The sequence below is a fragment of the Mauremys reevesii genome, linkage group 5 (assembly GCF_016161935.1).
Source record: "Mauremys reevesii isolate NIE-2019 linkage group 5, ASM1616193v1, whole genome shotgun sequence".
Taxonomy (NCBI): Eukaryota; Metazoa; Chordata; order Testudines; family Geoemydidae; genus Mauremys; species Mauremys reevesii.
The window spans coordinates 60,746,394-60,767,887 of NC_052627.1; the positions used below are offsets into that span (position 1 = coordinate 60,746,394).

At 43.8% G+C, this 21,494-nt stretch overlaps 1 protein-coding gene and 1 long non-coding RNA gene across 7 annotated transcripts in view; one reads left to right on the forward strand and one right to left on the reverse strand.

The window, feature by feature from the left end:
* Window positions 1-5,645: 5,645 nt before the first annotated feature.
* On the reverse strand, window positions 5,646-12,735 carry LOC120406936. Of its 2 annotated transcripts, none has more exons than XR_005599670.1 (2): window positions 12,321-12,735; window positions 5,646-6,998 (listed from the first exon to the last, which is right to left on the reverse strand). It is a non-coding gene; the product is annotated as an uncharacterized LOC120406936 (long non-coding RNA). The 2 variants fall into 2 exon arrangements; XR_005599671.1 differs by lacking the exon at window positions 12,321-12,735 and adding an exon at window positions 10,282-10,340.
* Window positions 12,454-21,494, forward strand: part of RBM46 (RNA binding motif protein 46) — a 43,478-nt gene continuing 34,437 nt past the window's right edge. The window contains exons 1-3 of one of the 5 annotated variants that reach the window (XM_039542166.1): window positions 12,454-12,592; window positions 13,339-13,481; window positions 17,809-17,970. In XM_039542166.1, coding sequence (XP_039398100.1) covers window positions 17,820-17,970 — 151 coding nt within the window. In that variant the 5' untranslated portion in view covers window positions 12,454-12,592; window positions 13,339-13,481; window positions 17,809-17,819. Of the gene's footprint in view, window positions 12,762-12,907; window positions 12,991-13,338; window positions 13,482-17,808; window positions 17,971-21,494 lie in introns of those variants that run through there. The other 4 variants (XM_039542165.1, XM_039542167.1, XM_039542164.1 and 1 more) reach the window with 4 other exon arrangements.

Here is a 21,494-nt window from a genome sequence, read left to right on the forward strand (position 1 = left end):
CCAGCGGTTCTCCAGGGCTGCCTATGTGGGAATGGCCCCCGGCCCGGCCGCCAATCGCCAACGCGCATGAAGGCCTGCCGCCCTGAACCGGGCCTGACACTGGAAAACAGGAACTCAACAGAATGCCGAGCAAGTGTGAAAAGTGGAGAGTGTGCGATCGATCCTCTGGGTGACTGACGGACCTTACTGACTCGCCGGGAGATCAGCGAAAAAATATACCCGCTCGGTGTGCTGCTTGCTGTGTGGTCACAATCTCTGGTGAGAGCAAGGGCAAGACCTTGAGGCTGCTGGGTTGAGGCAAGCCGCCTGGCTGCTGATCAAAATCCCTGCGGACAATAGCTGATCAGCCCATGCATCGTGGAGGAGAATATTCAGAGCAGCGAGTTTTCTGGGCAGAGCTTTGATTTTTTGTCTTTGATTTTAAAACTAAGCAGACTTTTTTTGAGAGAATCCCTAAAATTTCGACTTTTTCCACGTTTTTTTACTACGTTTTAAAACTTTTTAATTTTTCTTAATAATTATTACGTTTTCTTCATTGGTTTCTGTTGAAACTGTATTCTCTGTGCTATTGGTGGTTTGGGGGGGTGGGCTGGTGTGGAGGGTATGGGGGGGGTTGGGTGGCGTGGGTTTAGGCGTTGGAGGGGGGAGGGTGGGTGGAAGGGGGGGGTGGGTGGCTGGGGGGGAGGGGGGTGTCCGGTGAGGTCTTTGGGAGGGGGATGTCTCCCTGGGGGAGGGACGGGTGAGAGGTCTGCGTGTGACCTGCCAAGCCTCACACCTCAGGGGCCTGCAAGGCCACATACAAGGAATACACATCAACTGTGCCACAAGACACACACCACATACACTGCTGTGACTGCAGTCTGTGTACACCTGCACTGTTGTGTGCTGTGCCAAGTCTGGACTGCAGCCTGTGTGTAGCATGCAGACATTACATCTGCAGCCACAAACCAATTCCAGTCTGAACAGCAGAGAACAAGTGACAACAGACAACAACAACAAACAGAAAGTAACTAAACCAACAACACATAATAAACTAATACAGTGGGGTTTGAACTTGGAGTTAGGACTGGGTGATGCTGTAAAGAAAATTGTTTTAGCTCTTGCAAGTTGAGAGCATTTACACCTGATTTGACAGTCAGTTGTGTCCGGGTTCTTGCTTAGTGTGAGGCAGGGGGGGTTCTCCCCAGGGGTTCAGGGCGGCACTTTGGGTGAGGGGGGCTTGCTTCTCCCTGCTGTTCTGTGCTGCTGCTGGGCTGAGCTCTGGGCTGCTCTCGCGTTCTCTCTCCTTGCTGCACGGGCGTCTCCTCCTGCTCGCGCCTGCTGGCTCTCCTGCCGCCACCTATCCTCGCGTTCCCTGCCTGTGCCTTCCTGTCCTTCCCTCTCCTCCCTCTCCTCGCTCACCTCTCCTCCACCTGACACAGCTCTGCTGGAGACTGTCTGCGCTGCCTCTCTGGAGGCCTGGATGTGGCCCCTCTTGTCTTTTGTGTCTTGTCTTTTTCCTTTCGCAGCCGGATGTGAGGCGAGGCGAGGAAGGAGGGAAGCTGTGGGATGTGAAAAGTGGGCTGTGTGATGTGAAAAAGTACACATTTGAAACAAAGTATGTTTGCCAACAGTAAAACACAGAAGACAGTCTTCAGTTAACAAAGAGACCAAGAGAGAAACCAGAAGCTCAGTGCCTCGAGGCGCCGACTCATTGCTCTCATTTGCACATCGCTGCGAGCATTAGCAAAGCTGCATCACATGCGCAAAGTCTAAGTTTGTCCTTAAGCACATACTGCCTTACCTTACATTAGTTTTGCTAGCTTACAGTTTAGCTGTGTGCAAAGCAAAAAAAAGCCTACCAGCAGAAGAAAAGCAGAGCCTCGCAGCCCAGCGCGCCGATGCCACATTGTGCTGACTCTCTGTTGATCTCTGTGGACTCGCAGGTGGCGAGTTGGTTGTTAAACATTGTTAAACAATATAGTAACTGATTAACAACACTGATTAGAAACAGTATTTGCAGCATGAGATCACCCAGGAGATCACAGGACAGATAGACCTGACGCCCAGAAAGACCGCATGTTAGACCGCAGCACTGCAGGATGAGGACCTGCAGCAGTGCACCAGTAGCAGCAATGTTAGTAGAGGCGATGGCGGATGTCCTGGCGGGGAGAGCGGAGCTCCAAGAGTCTGCTAAGGCGGACCTCCCTCACACCTTCCTTTGCGGGAGGCTGAATGACGAGGATTAGAAATGATGCTAGAGGAAATGTAATTTTCTATCTTTTTTATTTGTGACTTTCTATCTCTTTTCTTATATATCTATTAATATTATATTATATTAATATTTTTAAATTTTTAAATTTGTAAATATTTTAATTTTAATTTTGTTAATCTTTCTCTATAATTAAATAATATATATTATAGTTATTATATTTTTATTTAATATTTAGAATTATTTTTTTTTTTTTTCTATTTTAAAAATAAAAAAAATATTTAAAATAAATGTTTATTGCACTGTTGCACTTTCCGCCTGATCCCGAGTCCGGGTTGGGGGGCGGGGAGGGTTGGTAGGGGAGGGTGATGAGGGTGATGGAGAGATCCTGGCTGTCAGGAGCAGGGAGTGGGTTCCATGTCGCCTTGCGCTCCGCCTTCCCTTCTCTTCCCTCCTCCATCTCCCATCGAGGGGGGAACTGGGAACACACACTATTCCGTTCCAGTCCACCGTCACTGGTGGGGCACTGGTAGCAGACCCACAGAGATGGCATGCAGTGCAGTGCCTCGCGAGATGTCTGGCATGTCTGGGCGGGCCGCTCGCCCGTCCGTTTGCCGCTTTTGATACCCTTGTCTTAGGTCCTTCACTTCACCACTGCCGCGCATGCCCATCTGTATCCTTCCTTTCTCTTCTTTCCCTCGAAAAACCTCTCTTCGCTCGGCGTTGCGCTTGCGCAGCTCCTCCGAGCTCGCCAGCACTCGCCCACACCCGATCAGATCCTGGACTTCCGTCACTCCCATGCTGGGGACCTCTCTCTTAGTCTGGGGATTGGACGACTTCTCTGGAGGATGCTCTGCATGCAGGTGCCGAGCTCGCCGCCGATGCATGTGCAACCAGATTCATTCAAACGCCCCAGCAGGAAACAGGAAAAAAAATTTCATGGGTCATTTCTGTGTTTGTGGCTGGCCAGAGAGAATCCAAGCTGCTGCTGCTGCAGAGAGCTCCAGTGAGTGGTGCTGCAGGACGGAGCGGGCTGCTGCTAAGTTCGATCCACATCCACCAATTCGAGAGAGCGCAAGCGTGCGAGCTTTACTCCACCACCTGGCCGGGTGGAGTACCAAATTCGAACTAAAGAGCCCTCTAGTTCGAATTAAATCCTGGTGTGGTGGGGTGTTGAGCGGTTAGTTTTTAATTAACGCTGATAAATTCGAATTAAAGTCCTAGTGTAGACCAGGCCTGAGTGTTGGATTCTTTGCTGGATTCCGCCACATCCCAATTTTAACTCTGAAAGAACTAACTCATCATGGAGGTACCCTGGCAATTGTAGATACTCTCTAAAGATTCTCCTAATCATTAATTCAGAGCTGCATAACTATTCCCCTTTGGAGGCAATAAAGCTTAATTAGCGGGGCAGGAATCATCCACCTTCTTAGAGTTATGCTCCACAGATACTGAAGGAGAAAGCTGTCAACATAAACTCACATTTTTCATTTTTTGAGGTACTTCTAACAGCACAATCAAGTATCTGGTCTCACATCTTTTAATATTAATGGCTTGTTCACAACACTTCTAACTGACTAAATGTCTCATAATCATGGTCCATCTAGTAACCAGCCTCTGCAGAGTCCTAAGCAGGTGCTCCAGAGGATTTGCACAACCCAAAGAGTGGTTTGTAGACAAAACTAACAGCTGGGATGTGTGGAAGCAGGAGCCACCCAATCATCTGAGCTAGGACTCCATGAGCTATTTCCAATACAGGACTTAGGGCAGCCCTGTTTTGCCATGAACCATAGAACTACCAACCCAGGTCACATAGGCAAGTTTCCCTACTACAATCGGATATTCTGCTGCTGCTGCAACAGATTGGTTATGCAGTACTGTGGGGAATATACCCAGTACTCCTACACTGAACCGTGTGTGGCATTGCAGGGTGCATTACATTCAGCACTGTGTAGTAACTCTCATAAGAGCATGCCTAGTACACATAAGAAAAATATTTTAATAACTAATTATAACCAAAAGAGTAAGGGAATGTGGGGTGTGGGTACAATCAATGACAGGGGTAGCAGGAGAAAGACTATTCACACAAAATGGCATACAGCATAAGAGAGGGGGAAAAGAACCAAGTACTACTAGACCCAAACAGGCCTACTTCCCTATTGACCAAGTAGGTCAATATCCTACAAGTTTGTGGCCATAGCATTCCCACAGTCTTTACATAAAACTTGCACTGAATTAATTTGGAATTCTGCACATGTACTAAGTTAGGATATGTCCCTGACAAAGTCATGTAGACCAAAACAAATGGAGGCAGCAGCAGCATTTCTTCATACTATAAACTAGCTATTAGGAGCTAATAATCACAGGATCCAGCATCATTCTATTTTCCCTTTTCTATCCCACCTCCTGGCTTACTCCTAGTGGTAGTGCCTCTGCCACAGGCTAGGTAAGCTCAGAGGCCGGATGCCAGAACAAGAGGGGTGGTTCAGCTGCCAGGGAAGGTTCATAATTCAATTATTACTAATTTATTTAATAGACAGACTTTAGATTGGGAATGAGGGCTATTAAAAAAATAGCCTGAAGGAAGCACAAGAACTTGTAGGTAATAATCTTGCCTTGCCAGTGAGATGAAACTCTCTGAATATAGACCTTTTCTACCTCTAATTTCTATGATGGAACTCATAAATCCAATGGTATCAGAGTGCAGACATTGCTCAAGAAGCATGTCTCATATAGAATTATGAAATATTTTGGAATTAGTCTGAAGGATAAAGCTTCAGGACTTAAAGCTCTTATGGGCAAACTAAAAAATAGCAGCTGTAGACAACTAATTAACTTCATCAGTAATTTTTTAAATTTAATTTGTCTTTTTGGGATATTTGTGTTAGAATACAAGGTGTCTCCTTGGCAGCCACTACTTGATCCTGCAACAAAGTCACAATTCTGTGTTTGTGACAACATGGTTTGTTGCCATGGGAAGGGTTAAGATGTCACAACTTCAGTATTATGACTTGACTGCATGATTAAGCAGGAAGAGAAGATGGGCTGTGAGGGAGACACTTGTTTAAACTCACACACACAAAAAATCCACCTTTGATCATTAGAAAAAAATAGCAGGAGGGAGGTATTAAAACAATCCAAAGATTCATTTGATTAGTATGATTAATCTAAAGTGTTCTCCTGTATGAAAGTCCCTCAGTTAGTCAGCAGATCCATTCAGCTGAATTAAGTCTCTTCATTACTGAGCACAGACAATAAGTGGTATGGGCTTCATGATTGTTCCCATTGAAATAAATGGAAATTCTGTCATTGACGTCAGTGGGAGCAGGATCATATATGTAATTTTTTCCCTGGGCTCTTGTTGCTAATCCCTACAGAAATCTTGTTGACATGTTCAGAGCTGCAGTCCCTAATCACTATGAGCCTTGATTTAAATTATGACTCACAATTAATGTATAGATTTAGTAGCTTTATTTAAATGCATCCAGCTGGTACTGATTTAGCACTCCCCAAATGTCCCCTTCTAGGATGTGCCAAGCCTTCTGTAAAATCTGAGATGCATGTTTTCTCTTTCCTTTGATTGTTCTGAAGTCCTGATCAGTAATAGCTGGAATTTCTCTGGATATTGCGCGCACACACACACATACACACACGTATAATTACATCCCATATCCACTTATGTTGAAGCTGGTTTTTTTAGTGCCTCCCTTCATGTCAAATAAGTTCCTTGCGTTTCCTTTGGACTCAACATTAATGTGCCAATTTGTCACAAATAGAAAAATTAAAAGTGGGGCTCAGTGGTCAATTAGGTTGTCATTCATGTAGTTGTGCAGCAGGAAACATGGTCGTATTTTACATGGGATGGAAAGACCCGTCGTATAGCCAGAAAGTTATTCAGTGTCGTTTCATGACTTGTTCCTTTCTTGGCAACTAGCTTCCTTTATTCCAAGGTGCAGTAACATGTCTTGAACTTTCTGTTTGCAGTTAATATATCTATGAATACAATATATTCTTGCTAATCTTTCAGTGAAAGCTGGATAATATCCCAAACAGCTAATCAAAGTTCATGGCTCTAGGGATGTTCAAGTTGGAAGTAGAAACTGATGAAATCTGGTATTTTCTTTGATGCAATCTTGTTTGTTTACAAAGAATGTACAAAGTCCAGCTTCTCCAAACAGAGGAGGAACCAAGAATAAAAGAAACAGTTTCTTAGCCTCACGCCTCTTCAACTTTCAGACCCTAAAGCTCTCTCTTTAGCTTTTTCTACGGTTACACTCTGCTCACAGGCCACTATTTGGCTTTCTTGATTTTTGCCTCTGCCTGTTCTTGTCTGTCCTAAGTTTCTGTGTGTTCTCCCCCACCACATGTGTTTGACAGATAAGGAGAATCCAATGTTGAGAAGTCTTATGGTCCCAAGATATCTATAATTATGTGGTAAGTTTTGGACTGATGTCAAGCAAAATTCACTGGTATTTTTGTTCTAACAAGATTAACTTGACTTTATGGTAGGCACCACCACAACATCCATTTTAAATTATCAGTGTTTCATTTGCAAAGAGCGAAGCTGAATGCAGGTTAAGTTGAACAAGTAGAACTTCATTAAATCCTCTGCATTGCACTATGTGGCTGAGTTGCTTCCAGACTAGCTCCCCGTTTTCCTTATTCTACTGGTGTTCCATCAATAAGAGTCCTCTCAGGGCACCTGGGTCTGCTGATTCCAGTTCCACTGATCATGATACAATCAGTATATACTGTAAAACTTTTTTGTTATGGTATAAACTTTTTCTTGAGCGCCTTCATGTACCAGCTGAAATAAAATACTAAGTACTAAACCATTAAGAAACAACAAGACAATTTGTGCCTATCTCTGACAAGCAGCCAGGCCAGCTACCAATGATGGTGCAAAGGATAAGAAAGGCCTTCTACTCCCTCCTGCAGCTCACAATGTACCCTGAGGGACCCACCTGGGGCATGTCGTCCAGCAACCTTCCCTAGTCTCCTCTAAAGGGGGAACACTTGCAAGAACTGGTTTGTGGGAGAGGCGCTTTTAAGCCCTCTTGACATCATCATCATACTCTCAACTCTAATTCTCTCCTATTTGTTGAATTGCTATTGATTATCGGTCCTCCTTCATTCCATTTCTCCTCTAGCATTGCAACACTTCAGCTGCCCAATTTCACTGCCCATTATATTTCTTACATTCCTTCTCTTTCCTACCCCCTCTTCCTCTTTCCCTTTGAAACTCCCTACCCACAGATGCCCTCTTCTTTATTCATTTCCTTCTCAATTCAATCCCTTCTTCTCCACCACTTCAGCCTTGAATGTATCCCCCAAACCCTGCATTTTTGTAACAAATTATAAAAACGCATAAACAGAGATGTAAAACTAACATGGAACTAACATGGTAAATGCTTGTCATCATGTTGATCATTCTGCTTCTATGTTGTATCTCTTTTTCTCCACTTTGTCTGATTTTGTCTTTTAGACTGTAAACTCTTTGGGACAGGGAACCATGCTATATAGGAACTTTAATGCTAGTTAAAGTTGCCAGTGCTCAGTCTATATCAGAGCTCCTATGCTTGGAAGAGCAGCATTGGTGTGGTAGAACAGTGACATTCCCAAAAAGTTGAGAGACAAGGTGGATGAGGTAATATTGTTTATGGACTAACTTCTGTTGGTGAGAGAGACAAGCTTTCAAGATACTCTTCTTTAGCTCTGGGTTGATTGAAAGCTTGTCTCTCTCACCAACAGAAGTTGGTCCAATAAAATAAAATTACCTCACCTGCCTTGTCTCTCTAATATCCTGAGATCAACCCAGCTACACCACCACTGTTCCCAAGATGTCTATTATAGATGTCAGCTGTAGGGATGCAAAATCAAGTGAAACTCTCTGGTGCTGATTACATTTTGCACTAAGGATTTGGACTGTTCCCATGTGCACTAGAGAAACATTTGCACAAGTCACTGCAAACCAAAGTGCCCTAGTTTTGCACAGCCCTATTCTTTTTAAATAACATATCCCCACCTAGTGGCTAGCTAGGAAGTGACATTATCTACTGCAATAATATGGTATAAGAAGCCATTATTTATCATTACAGCTTCCCCTCCTTATAATCTACCACTACTCATTCAGCAAAACCCATAGTTCTTTCCATGAAATAAATAAGGAACAATTAACTTTGGATCCCACTACTATAAAGTAAAAGAAAAGTAGACATTTGTTAAGGTGAAATTAACCACAAAAAAGTACTGAACATTGCAGTTTTTTTGTTTCATCTCTGTTGGATTCCTGACATAATTCAGGTTTGGAGCCATCACCCTTATTCATAACTGCATTTAACATTTCTGATTTTTAAAAATAATTAGAAATAGAAATGAAAGCATTCTATTGACAGAAAGTAGCCAATTCTTCCAGTCAGCTTCTTTACTTCCATGAGCTACCATCAGGAAACAATGATTTTTCTTATTGATTGACTGAAGGCACTGCTTGGCCATAGGGGCAATAGATTTTGGAGGCAGATATACAAGGTGGCAATAACCAATAGATGCTGTAATCCACAGGCTAATATACAAGGTAGTAGGTGTCTACTATGCTGATACGAATTTGAACTCTGCAGTGTGGGAAATAAAACAAACACATTATTAAAAGATTTATACATCTGTTTATGTATGGTTTTCTTTTAAAAATCCTTCTTGCTGCTGAAATAAAAAAAGTTACGGGGCAAATTCTGCAGTCAGGTGTCTTGGCATAAATCTGGAGTAATTACATTTACTTCACTGAAATTACTCCGAACTGATGCTTCTGTAACTAAGTGCAGAATTTTCCCCACAATCTATGTTTAATATTTACTGTACATATGCATGTACAAATTCAGATTCTACTGACCCATTCTTCAAAGATGTATTCCTCGCTCTAAGAACAGGTAATCACATCAAAAGAGGAAGAAAGTGCTATAAAATGTTTTCTTCTAATGACTCCTTCAATAGTATTAGAATTCCATAGCTCATAATGAAAAAAATCCACTCTTTTAAAGAAGCAAACTGTACAAGAGTAAATGGCACTCTTGAAGAAGAAAGCCCTTGAGGCAGTATAACTTTACATAGGAGTATTCCACTAAACAGGCATTTGCAGCGACCTGATGAAATGGAAACTAAAATAAAATGTATTGATGGACTGAACTGAATGCTTTTTCTAGACTGTTTACTATAATTAGATTTACAATTACATAGATTACATTTGAGGTCTAGGTTCTGTAGAGACCTTTGTCTAAACTTCAAAGGATGTCGTCTTCCTTTTAAAGTATTTGCCCTACCTTCACATCAAACTTGTCAGAGTGCAGAAATGCTACATATCAGCTTTTCCAGCTCCAGGACATAGTAAAATTTACTCTGACAAAAAAAAAACCTTTATTTTTCTATAAAAATGTATAACTGTAATAATAGTCTACTCTAGGAAAATATGTGATGAGACTTGCTGACATTCCAACCAAACAAAACAGAACAAAATTATGTACTATAGTTAATTAAAACAGCTGGCAAAGAAAAGAAAAGCAACGGTCACACTTGATACTAAGTAATAAGGTGAATGGGGAAAGATCTCAAATATTTTCAAATATACCCAAGGGAATAAATGGAATGATCTATGCAATGTTCTACCCTTGTTCAACATGCCTCAAATCAGTGAGAGTTGTGAACAGATCTGCCACATTCAGATAGGAATTTAGGCCCACTGATATTGATGGGTGCAGGATTTAGCCCCTAGGCAAATGGCACATTTTACTTCTGATTCCAAGTACTTTTTTAGCTAGAACTTATGCCAAATGTATTTTGTAAAGAGCAAGTAACTCTATTGTAAAATGCCCCCATACACATCTTCATTTAAGTCTTTGCTTATCAAGACTAAAAAGATTAAAACATAGCTGTACTTAAGTCCTGATTCAGCAAAGCACTTAAGCATAGCATTTGCTGACTAATGATGATTTCCTGAATCAGGGTCTTGTTCTCCTGTCCTCCAAATAGTTGTATATCAAAACCAGCAGAGTTAAACCTGGCATTAGTTTTAGTGGAGATGGGCATGAATATTTAATTACGGTTCTGCTTATATCACTTGTTCTTTGAAGCTTGACTACTGACAAACACTTGAGTGGAGCAAGGGCAGCAGCTTCTCTTTTAAAGACCTACTCCCAACAAATGTTACCTAAGAGAAGGAAGGAGGAGAGGCAATTGAAGAAGGAAGAGACAGAGACAAAGGTAAAAGGAAGGAGATAGAGGAGAAGGAAAGGAGACGGAACTCACGTCTCATGCACATACTGCTGTTTATTTGATATACTTACACAAGTGCATAGAAGATTTAAATTAAGTAGATTTAAAATGGTTTAATAAAATGTGTTTTAGTAATCTTCTTGAAGAAGAGGTTGGATAGTTCTAACATCCGTGTTTACTGCAAGATAATGACATAGGTTTGGAACACTTTCAGCCAATTAGATTTTCCCTTTCATTCAAGCCATTTTATAAAATAAAAGGAAGTCTGACCCTAAATTTGTGCCATCTATTGGCTACCATGGATAGAAATTGGATAGTATTCATTTACTATTTAAAGGAATATTATTCAGTTTCTGTACACTACAATGGCAGACAGCAATACTTCGGAAGTGTCTGGGACAGCCCCACACAATGAGACCTCACGTGCATGGAATCCAGAGAAAACACTAAGATTTTTTTTTAAAGTTAGAAAAGAAATATACCTAGCATACTGTAAAATAGCAATAACTAAAATGGAATTTCTTATTGAGTAGTGACTGATCTCAGGCAGTCGAAAGCCTGAGTTGCTGCTAAAATGTACTGGCTTGTTAACATTACATACACTCAATTCCCTCATGACTCATTTGGATGAGGTGAAAATGATTGTAGGCACCTACACTGAAAATGTGGTGACACTCCATGAAAAGTGATATCACTGGGTACACTATTAAGCTTTTACTGTTAAAAGTATTAAATGTCAATCATATCATTAAAGCATTATTCTATAAATAATAATGGAACAAACCATCTCTTTTGAAAAAATTAATAAACTGATTAGCTGAATTGTCTATCATGTCATATTATAAATGACATAAAATTGGCACCCATTTAAAATTAGACTAAAAGTGCTGAAGCATGTTACTATAGTGACTAGAATTATAATTTCTCTGATTCACTGGAATATGAAATTAAGCGTTTCAATATTAAAATTGGGGAACTTCTTTAATGAGTTAAAAGTTGTATGCTTTTTCTTTAATGACCTCATTGTTGTGCAGTCTGGGTGCAATAAGTACACAATACTTTGATAACAGCAAATTAAAATGCCCACAACCAACAAACTTTCAGACTTCTGGTGCAGCTGATGGATGCCCATCAAATGTATATGACATGGGTATGGTTCTGCAGCCATGCTCTGACCCCGGAGGAATTTTGTTGTGGTTCTGAGTGTTGTGGCAATTGGAGGCCACATATTTTTTACACAACATTGCGGTGGCATTTAAGAGATGCTCCATTATTTAATATAATGGAGAGATAAAATAATTTTAAATTTTCTCTCTTGCTATGTACCTATTTTGTAATTGTGGTGGTGATCAACTGGTACCAATGGAGTTGTATAAAACTGATTTTTTGGGGAATGTTTCTACAATTTTGTTTCAGGTAACTTTGCACATGCTATATGTGCTACCTTTCTGCAGGGCTGTTTAAGATTGGATTTTCAAATCAAAACACGTGAAAACATATCTTAGTCTGATTGCAACATTACATTTTCACTCAGCAATGGTGTGACTTTCTGAAAAGCTCAACATTTCTCACTCCCTCGTGCCCCCCAACTTTTTTGCAATACATTAGTAAAACTGAAGTCACACTAAGCTCAGCAAAGATCGCGAAATGCGGAGGTTTTCCCTCAGTTTGGCTGTATTTGCAGAAGTAACAGTAGACTTGCAGCCCTAGGGACGAACACGCTATACCCTAGTAGGCTGGGAGTCACATGCAACAGCGGCCCTCCAGCTTGACTGCAACACCGCTATGAAATTTGTCAGCGTCAGAGTAAGAAGCCCTCCCACGCCCACTTCACACCCCCTCCCTTCTCCTTCAACGCCGCACTCACCTGGTAGCACCTCTTTCATTGGCTCCTTCATATCCTCCTTTTAATTGGTCGCACACTCTCCCTCAACCTCCAAGGTTTTTAAAAGCTTTCCCCGCCCTACTCGGCTCTCGACACGTTCTGATTGGTCGCTGGAGGCCGTCAATTTTGTCAGGTGCCTACTCGGGCGGCTGCTGATTGGCGACGCTGGAGCGTCAGACGGTGCCACGCGCCGAAGAGTGGGAAAGTCGGTCGTCGTGGTGGCGTCGAATGCCACGCGCGTGAGAAGGGCGGTGGTAGGTGAGGCGCGCGCGCTGCCATTGCCCCTTCCCCAGTCCCGGGAGTCGCCGTTGGCGGTAAAACTCTCCCGGGAGGGGCTGTTCAACGTTCTGTGTAACGGTCCCACCTCGGCCTGAAGTCCCTGCAGCGCCGCTGGCATGGGCGGCGGCTGAGAGCCCAGCGCGGGTGCGGCCCCAGAAGCCCCGTGGGGGCGGGGGGCTCGAGACACAGGCGCTGACTGTCTCATTTCCCCCGGGGGTTCTCGACTCTCCTCCACCCCTACCCTGCTTCTTCCTGCCCTGTCTGCGCCTCCCCTGAGCAGGCCCTGCCCTTTCCCTCTCCTCCAGTGTCTTCTGCCCGCCGCTGAACAACTGATCTATGGGAGGGGGGAGAAGCTGATTGGTGGGGCCTTCCGGTGGGTGCCAAGCACCCCCTATATTTTTTTTCTGTGGGTGCTCCAGCTCCAGAGCACCCTCAGAGTTGGTGCGTATGGCTCTGGATGGAAACGTGCTGCTGTTACTGTTGCTCTGGTGACTCCAAGGCAGCACCAAGAGACCCAGGGAGCCTCTCCCCTGCCACCCTTCTCACCCTGGGACCTAGTCGCATGCCACCCCTGCCCCTTTCTCACAGCTTTCGGTGCTGAGTACACCCACCACAATCCCATAGCTCCCTGTGCCCTGCCAGCCAGCTCCTCCCCCTGCATCAAATATAATGTGCCCCTTCCCCGCCACGTAGGTCTTTATGTGCTCGGTTGTTTCCACAGATATCCCCACCCCCTTCCTGCCAGCTTGATTGGATTGGGTGAAGCCGAGGAAAATCTATTCGTCCCCTGTGGTGTCCTATCAGCAGTGAGACGGGTGTCTGCCAAGCCGGGGTCTGCTGAGTGACCACTGTCAAGGGTGGCAGGTTTGTGTAATTTTTGGTGGTGCCCAGAACGGTCCATGTCCCGCTCTCTTCCCCCCCTGCCCCCAAACATGCCTAAGGTTCGGGGGGAAGTTTGGGTGCAGGCTGTGGGCTGGGGCAGCGGGTTGGGGCGCAAGAGGGGCTGAGAGGTGCGGCGCTTATCTAGGGTGGCTCCGGAAAGCGACCCGCACACGCCTCTGGCAGCAGCTCCTAGATTGGGGGGGGTGTCTCCATGAGTGGCTGCCCACAGGCACCGCCCCTGCAGTTCCTTTTGGCTGCAGTTCCAATGGCAGAGCCAACACTTGGGGCAGGGGTGGCACGTGGAGACACCCCTCCTCCCAGGGGCCGCAGGGATGTGCCAGCCGTTTCCGGGAGTGGCGCACCATGTGGAGCGAGGGCGGGCAGGAAGCTGCTCTAGCCTCGCTGCGCTGGCGGTGGGAGCCCCCAGACCCTTAGAAATCGCCCAGGGCAGCAGGCGGGGCCGGGAGATGCTCCGGGGAAGGCATGCGGGGGCAGCAGGTGAGGCCGGCGGACAGCCCCATCCCCAAACATTGGTGGAGCCGGGCCGCCGTGCTCTGAATATTCCTGGAGCACGGGCACCAAGGGCCCATACAACTCGCCACCCCTGACCACTGTTCCTTCTGGGCATGCGTGGCCTGCATGCTGCCAACCACGGTAAAAGTAACCCAGGCAATGTCCACACTTAAAACAGCTACAGCTCCTCAGTGCAGCCACTTGCCAGTTCTACAGTGGGGTTCACCCTTTGTTTTAAATAAGCTACCTCCCTGGGAGGTGGTGGGGTGGATAAATTGATGGACGAATTCTTCGGTAAACCTGGCACCCTCTGCACTGAGGGTTGGGCTGGCTTAACTATGTCAGGGGTGTGGACCACCTATTGACAGAGCTATGCCAATGTAAATTTTCAGCATAGACCAGCCCTAACAGCTAGTGTGGCAAGCTGCAGTCGTGTCACGCTCACCACCACCACCACCATCACTATCCAGGAATTACCAGGACAGAATTATTCCTCTTTCTTTTCCCTCATGCCTGTCTTAATCTCCATTTTAATGGAAAGGAATGTCAGAGAGGGTGGGGTGAGCAATAATAAATAGTAATAAAATAATAACTAAAGACATTTTAATTCATTGGTCTATGTGTGATATGTATTTAAGTTTGTATTTTCAAATAGCAACCTTGTTTCTATGGATACTTTTTTCAAACACTTATACCTCCAGATGTCTGTTAATTTCAATGAACGCTGGCAGAATAACTTACCTGTCTGTAGGTGTTAGCCTAACATGTGCCCATGCAATGTTTTGCTGCTTGAAAAATGTATCCATACAAGGTTTCCAAGTGGAGGCTGCTTTGGAAATCAGGCCCTTAATGTTAGTGGTTTTTGAAGTGTAGCGCCCCTCTCCACCTGGTTACCGCCTTTAATGGCAATCTGATTACAGGTTTTGATGGGCAGGTCTGGGTTCTTTTGGATCCCGCCACCCACTCAGCAGGGTGAATCTTTTTTCTTTTTTGCTATGAAATTATTTGGCGGTGCCTCCACCCCCCTTGCTCATTTCTGGCAGGGTCACCAGGGCAGCTTGGGTGGAAAATTCTAACTACGGAGTAATCCCCACTTACTTGCCAGATAGTTGGAGACTTCCAAGAAATAATACAACACCTAAAAATATATTCAACACAATAATTATATTAAACAGGCAACATATACAGCGTAACAGTGAAACACTATTTTTAGGGTCACTGGTGCCCACACTTAAAATACCTGTGACTTGATGTAACAAGTGTAAAATTAGTGTCCTGTTGGTACGCATACTTTGCTAGGGCCCTTGATGACCTATACAGTTCTCTGCAGTGGTTTAGCAGTGTGGCTGACTGGGTTCAGTACAGCCCATAAGACCCACAAGTGGGAGGAGGTGGCGAATCGCTCCACAGGTGTAATAAGCAGCAGGTTATAAAATCCTCAAACCCTCGCTCCCTGGCTTGAGGACACAGTTCAGGGAGTAGGGGGTCCCCAAAACAAATTCCCCGACTAACTAACTGAAAGCTGGTGCACTCACGAACTCCATGAATGACCTTCAGGTTTGAAGATGATGCTGGACTCCTCAGTCACTGCAGAGTGGCTGCTGTCTGCTGACAGGGATCCTCTTCAGGCAGGAATTGGTCCCAGGATCTCCCCTCATCACAAAGGGGTGCAGGGCTCAAGGTGTAGGTTATACAACTACCCTAACATCTAAACTGTACCCTCCTAGCCCAGCCTCCAGTCACACACTCAGCAGGCAGCTTCCCTGGACTAGCAGAGCTGACCATGTGGTGACTAGTCTCTCACCTAAGGAGCTGGAGGGGAACCCAGCCTGGCTGGGGAAATTTCTCAGCAAACCTAACAATCGGTAATCATCTGTGGGGAAGGAAAACCCAGCTGAGGGATCTGCTGTCAGGTCCCTAGAGGCTAGTTTTCAGGGGGAACCCTGCTTGCAAGCCTGGGACTCACCAGCTCCCCACACAGCCAGTCCTGCCCTGGCCCTCGCTGGCTCCAGCCTCCCCCCAAAAAATGGCTCCTCCCCTCTCCTGAACTCCCTGGGAGGGGCATCTCACTCCCTATTGGTTGCCGGGTAGACTCTGAGTTTGCCTTGGCTCCTCCTCCCTGAGCTGCCAGCAGACAGAGCTCCAGGAATCTAGGTAGTCTCCTAGACAGGGTTACAGAAGTAATTCTCTTTCAATTATTTTTTATTTTTATTTAAAGAAAATACTGTTCCTAGAAAAATTCTTCATACAAAATGCTTTCCCTAAAATTTTGAGGTATAATAAATATTCATCTAATTTACTTAATCTATCTAATAATTTTGTTTGAGGAGTAGGACATTTGCTTGCATAGAAAAAATGACTTTCTTTTGACTTCCGTTTATGTTAGTATTTTAAAATTGTATATTAAGCATGTATGCATTTTGTTTTTTATGTTCACTTGTGTAAGCACAGTGTCCGTCTCTGCTTCAGAACTGGTTTGCTCATTTTAAACATTGTTGACGTTAAAATTATAGTAGTGAAATTAGCAAACTTAGTTTAATAGAAATTTTAAAAATATCATTTGACTGTTTTTAAAATTGTTAAATTCAAGTTGAACTTTGCTTTAAAGACCAGTCGGAATTGAGCATGTTTTAAATATTATGGGGAAACGCTGAAGTACTCTAGCTGAAATCCTTCTAAACTGAGTTAAGGTTGTACCATGATATGCTGACTTGAAATATTTATGATAATAGAATTACTAACTCCACTTTTTTCAAACTTTTTAAAAGTCTTGTTGAGAGCTACAAAATAGGCTATGTTTGAAGAAAGTGAGTAGTAATTAATGTTCAGAGGCAGCAAACTGCATCCTGAGTTTTAACAGATGCTGTCCTGACTCCAGTCTGACCTTGCCTTACTGTTGCCTCTTACACTGCACCCTCTGGCTCCCTTACAAGTTTTCAGGCCTCAGAAATACCACCTAGTTGTGAACTAAGTCACTTTTAACAGCTTTTAATGAAGGATATAAGTAAGGCAGTTTGCAATCCAGGATGGTATTACTAAAAAGATAAGGGTCCTTATTTCATGCATTTGTGGGGATTTGTAAATGGAGCAAGGGCCTTGAAGCTGTTCTCTGAGGGACTGGAAACTCCCAAACAGTAGCAGGAAGCTCAGCCTGTCAGTAACTACATGCTGCCCCAGAGAAGAGCTGCAGTGAATAGATCTCTGCAGACCGCTGGCTCTCCATAGTGGCAGAAGTCCTGACTCCAGGAAAGGTACTGAGCTGAGAACCCTGTTGAAAGGGAATGGTGGACCCAGGTGGGAATGGATAAACTGATACCTTACTCTAAGATCCTGGGGTGAAGTCTTACTTATATTTTCATTGGGTTTTGGGTTAATAAACTAGACCCTTCAGAAGGGGCATTGTTCCTTATATAAAGCCTTGGTGAACTTATTAATGACATTAGGGGAAAGAAATGGCAGAAAGCGCTGCACTTGGCCACCCTGTGACACTCCATCGGCGAGTAAACCACATAAAACAGAAATTTCAGACTATATCCTACAAATTATTACTCCTTATCTGTACTGTATTCTCATGCATACATTTATTGTAATAAATGGGACCATATTTGCAAGAAAATATATAGATGATGATAACTTGCTAGTTTAGAACAAAAAAGCTTACTCCTGCAAGGGAAGAATTTCATGAGGTAAAGTTGAAATAATTTATGCTGTTACTTTTCTGGCTTTTAGTAGCTATTGTGTGTGGCTAAGTTTGGAGTTCTGTATTATGAAATTTTATCTTAATGTTTTGTTGAAGATATTGCAAATATGCATGACGAAAGTACAGATGTAACAAATGGATGTGGCAAAATCCGAACTGGTACTCAGAATGAGGCTGCCTTACTAGCTTTGATGGAAAAGACTGGCTACAGCATGGTTCAAGAAAATGGACAAAGAAAATTTGGTGGTCCTCCACCAGGTGAGCATTTGTTTGAAATTATAAAAATACCAGGCCAAGTTCTGCCTTTACTTTTTTCCCAGTTAAACCATTGAAATTGACATTTAGCAAAGAAAACAGGGAATTGAGAATACATCATATTGTTAAGGGCTTTCTCTTTGCCCCTCCCTTGGTTCTTGTCATGCAGACAGAAAGCGGAAGACCTGAAGTCTGAAGTGCAGGCAATGCAGTGTTTATTGGGGTTAATCAATACTCCCCAAAACCTTCCATGTCCCCTTTTTTTTCCCCCCTCCTTCTTCTTGGCAGGCTTAATTATACCTGTAGTGCACGCCTCTGGTCCTATCCCTTACAATTTATGGTCATGTTCTGTTTTGGAGGGTCGCAAGTCTGGGGACTTCGGTACCACCTCCTTTGTCCCCATGGGAGGGGTAAGGAGTGAGGCTATGTATTGGCCAGGGTCACCTTTTCTCTGGATTTTTAGTGTTTCTTATGCCTCCCCTCCCCTGTCCTCATCCCCTTTTGTCCTTCCTGACTGGTTTCTTGACCTTGTCTTGAGATAGAAGTCGAGGCAGTCTTCAAGTGTACACTTGTATATTAAGCTCCCACCATACCCAGCAACACTTAAACCCTCTTCCTTATTTCTTCTCATTGTGCTATAAATGCCATCTGGTTAGGCAGAAGCAACACACAGTATGTTTGTTCACATATTAGTAAGGATATAAATATATCAAAAATCAAACCCAAAATTCTATCCCAAGCTAAGAGACAGGCCTATATACTAACATGTATGTACAGTGAGACTAAGGTGACCTGGAAGAAGATACCTTGCCTTGTATAACTTCTTGAATTTAATGCTTCATTTCCCAATGTAACATATCATTAATGGAGTTATTTATTTTAGAATTTTCCTTTTTGTTCTAAGGGTGAGGGGGGATCCATGTGTAGTTTAGGAATGGTGGCAGGGCTGTGGAGGTTAGACTTGTTAATAACTAGGGCTTTCAAGCGATTAAAAAATTAATTGTGCTATTAAAAATTATTTGCAATTAATCACACTGTTAAAAAATAATAGAATACCATTTCAACTTTTTCAAATATATTGATTTCAGTTATAACTCACTGAATGCTCACTTTATATTTATTTTTTATTACAAATATTTGCACTGTAAAAAACAAGAGTATTTTTTCAATTCACATAATGCAAGTACTGTAGTGCAATCTCTTTATCATGAGAGTTGAATTTACAAATGTAGAATTATGTGCAAAAAATAATTGCATTCAAAAATAAAACAATGTAAAACTTCGGAGTCTACAAGTCCACTCAGTCCTACTTCTAAATTTAAATTGATATTTTATTGTTTAACAGCACAATTTAAACTGCGATTAATTTTTTGAGTTAATCGCATGAGTTAACTGTGATTAATCAACAGTCCTATTAATAACAATTTCTTCACTTAAGAATGCACTTAAAATTCTGGTGTGCATATACAATATGGTTAACTTTAAACAGATATGATTTTAATTTTGAATCAGTTTTCCTCAAATTTTATTTGTTTTTTATGTCACCATGAGATTTTCAGCCAAATTTTGAACTATTTCACACTTTTAAAGTTATATGAATAAAGAATTTCTGATTGGAACAAGTAGGGAAACTGCAATTTTTCTTACTTGGATAATTCAAAACCAGCTTATTTAATTTTGCTCAGACTTTTAGAAAAAGTTTTTATTCTGAATAATATAATTGAATATTAAGCACAAATATTTTATTGATAAGATTACAGACAATAGTGGAAACTGCATTTATGCTCTATAGCAATTGCAGTTGCAGGTCACTTTTGAAAGTCTCAGTGGCTTTGGGCTTGACTGCACTGCAATGTTAGTTCCAGTTATCTACCCATGAGTTAACTCCTGTTGACAGGACCGGCTTTAGCAAGTGCAGGGCCCAATTCCTGGGGGGGCTTGTACTCACCGGGCTGCACTCCCAGTCTTCGACAGCACTTCGGATTGCTGGCCGGGAGAGCGGGGCCCTGGGGCTTGCCACGTTCCGGCCGGGAGAGCGGGGCCTGGGGTGAGTTTAAAAAAAAAAAAAAATTAAAAAGGTGCCTAAGGCACGGGGCCCTCTTAGGTGTGGGGCCCAATTCCAGAGAACTGAGCGAATCGGCCTAAAGCCGGCCCTGCCTGTTGAGTTAGCTGAGCTTGAGTGAGAGCAGTCGTGCTGCAGAATGTTACTCTGCAAAACGTTACTCGAGCAGCATAGCCTGTATGTATTAGCAGTGCATAGTAGCTGAGGCACTTACTTTTAAAGGTATTTAGGCACTGTGATGTTGAGCTGAGTAATGCCTAATACCTTTAAAAATCTGGACCCAAGACGCTGTAGTATTACTAGTTCAAGCATCAGCAGCACTTGGCCTTCAACTCCCCCTCTCCCCCATAGGTGAGCTAGCTCGAGTTTAAACCACCACTTGAGTTGCTGACGTGTGTGTAGGATTTGAGTTAGGAACAACATTAGAGTTATATCTCGAGCTAATGCTGCTGTTCTTCCTCTTTTTATGGCCCAATCTAGAAACCAGAAAAGACAGACAGGAGCAGGGTGATTCTATACCCACACTGTTAGAGCACTTCCTGGGATATGGGAGACTCAAGTTCAAGTCCCTGCACCAAACTGAGCAGAGTGGGGATTTGAAAACAGGTCTCCCACCTCCCAGATGAGTGCCCTAACCACTATGCTGTTGGCTATAATGGGGTGGGGGGTATTGCTCTCACTTTTTCTTTCTCGTATTTTATGAGGAATGGCTTACCTGCTTTAGGCACCTAACTCCAGGAGAGGGTTCACAGCTGTGAATCCCTAGCACCAATATTGCCTAATTAGCTTTTGATGAACGGGACTTAAGCTATGCCCGTCTCCTCAGCATTTCTTAGTGGCTTGCCACTCAGTATGCTGGCATCTGTGAATCTTTTGCAGGTGCCGAACTCTTCCCTGGCATTGTATAGGGAGCCACAGGGCCTAACTTTGGGGTGACGATTCTCCTGGATGGCAGTTGTGGCCATGTTGAGTGGAGCAATAGGTTCCTTCGTGGATCTAGGTCTTAGAAGCTTGTTTCGGAAACCAAATTAAAAATGTATTCCGGGGTGATGGGAAGTGGGGTGGTCAAGCGGCCACTTTCCAGCATGAGCCTGGTCCCTTTCTCAGTCTCTCTTACCCCCCCCCCCCCGAGCCCTGCCCCCCGCCCCCAACTGGGCCAGAAGCTGGAGCTTGGCCTGTGTAAGAATAGCCCAGGGAGCATGGGAAGCTGTGGGGAGCCATGGACCCTCCACCTGCCCGGGGGCGGGGGAGGGCAAGAGCAGCCCCTGGTCTGGGTCCTTGTCCCCTGGACCTTCTGCCCAGGGCACATGGAGGGTCTGTGGATTCCCACAGCTGCCTGGGAGGCTCTTACCATGGCCTGGCTGTGGCTCTTTGGCCCCCAAAGCCCTGCCCCCAGTCAGGCTAGAAGCCGGAACTGGATCAGGGTAAGAGCTGCATAGGCAGCTGTGGGGAGACACAGACCTTC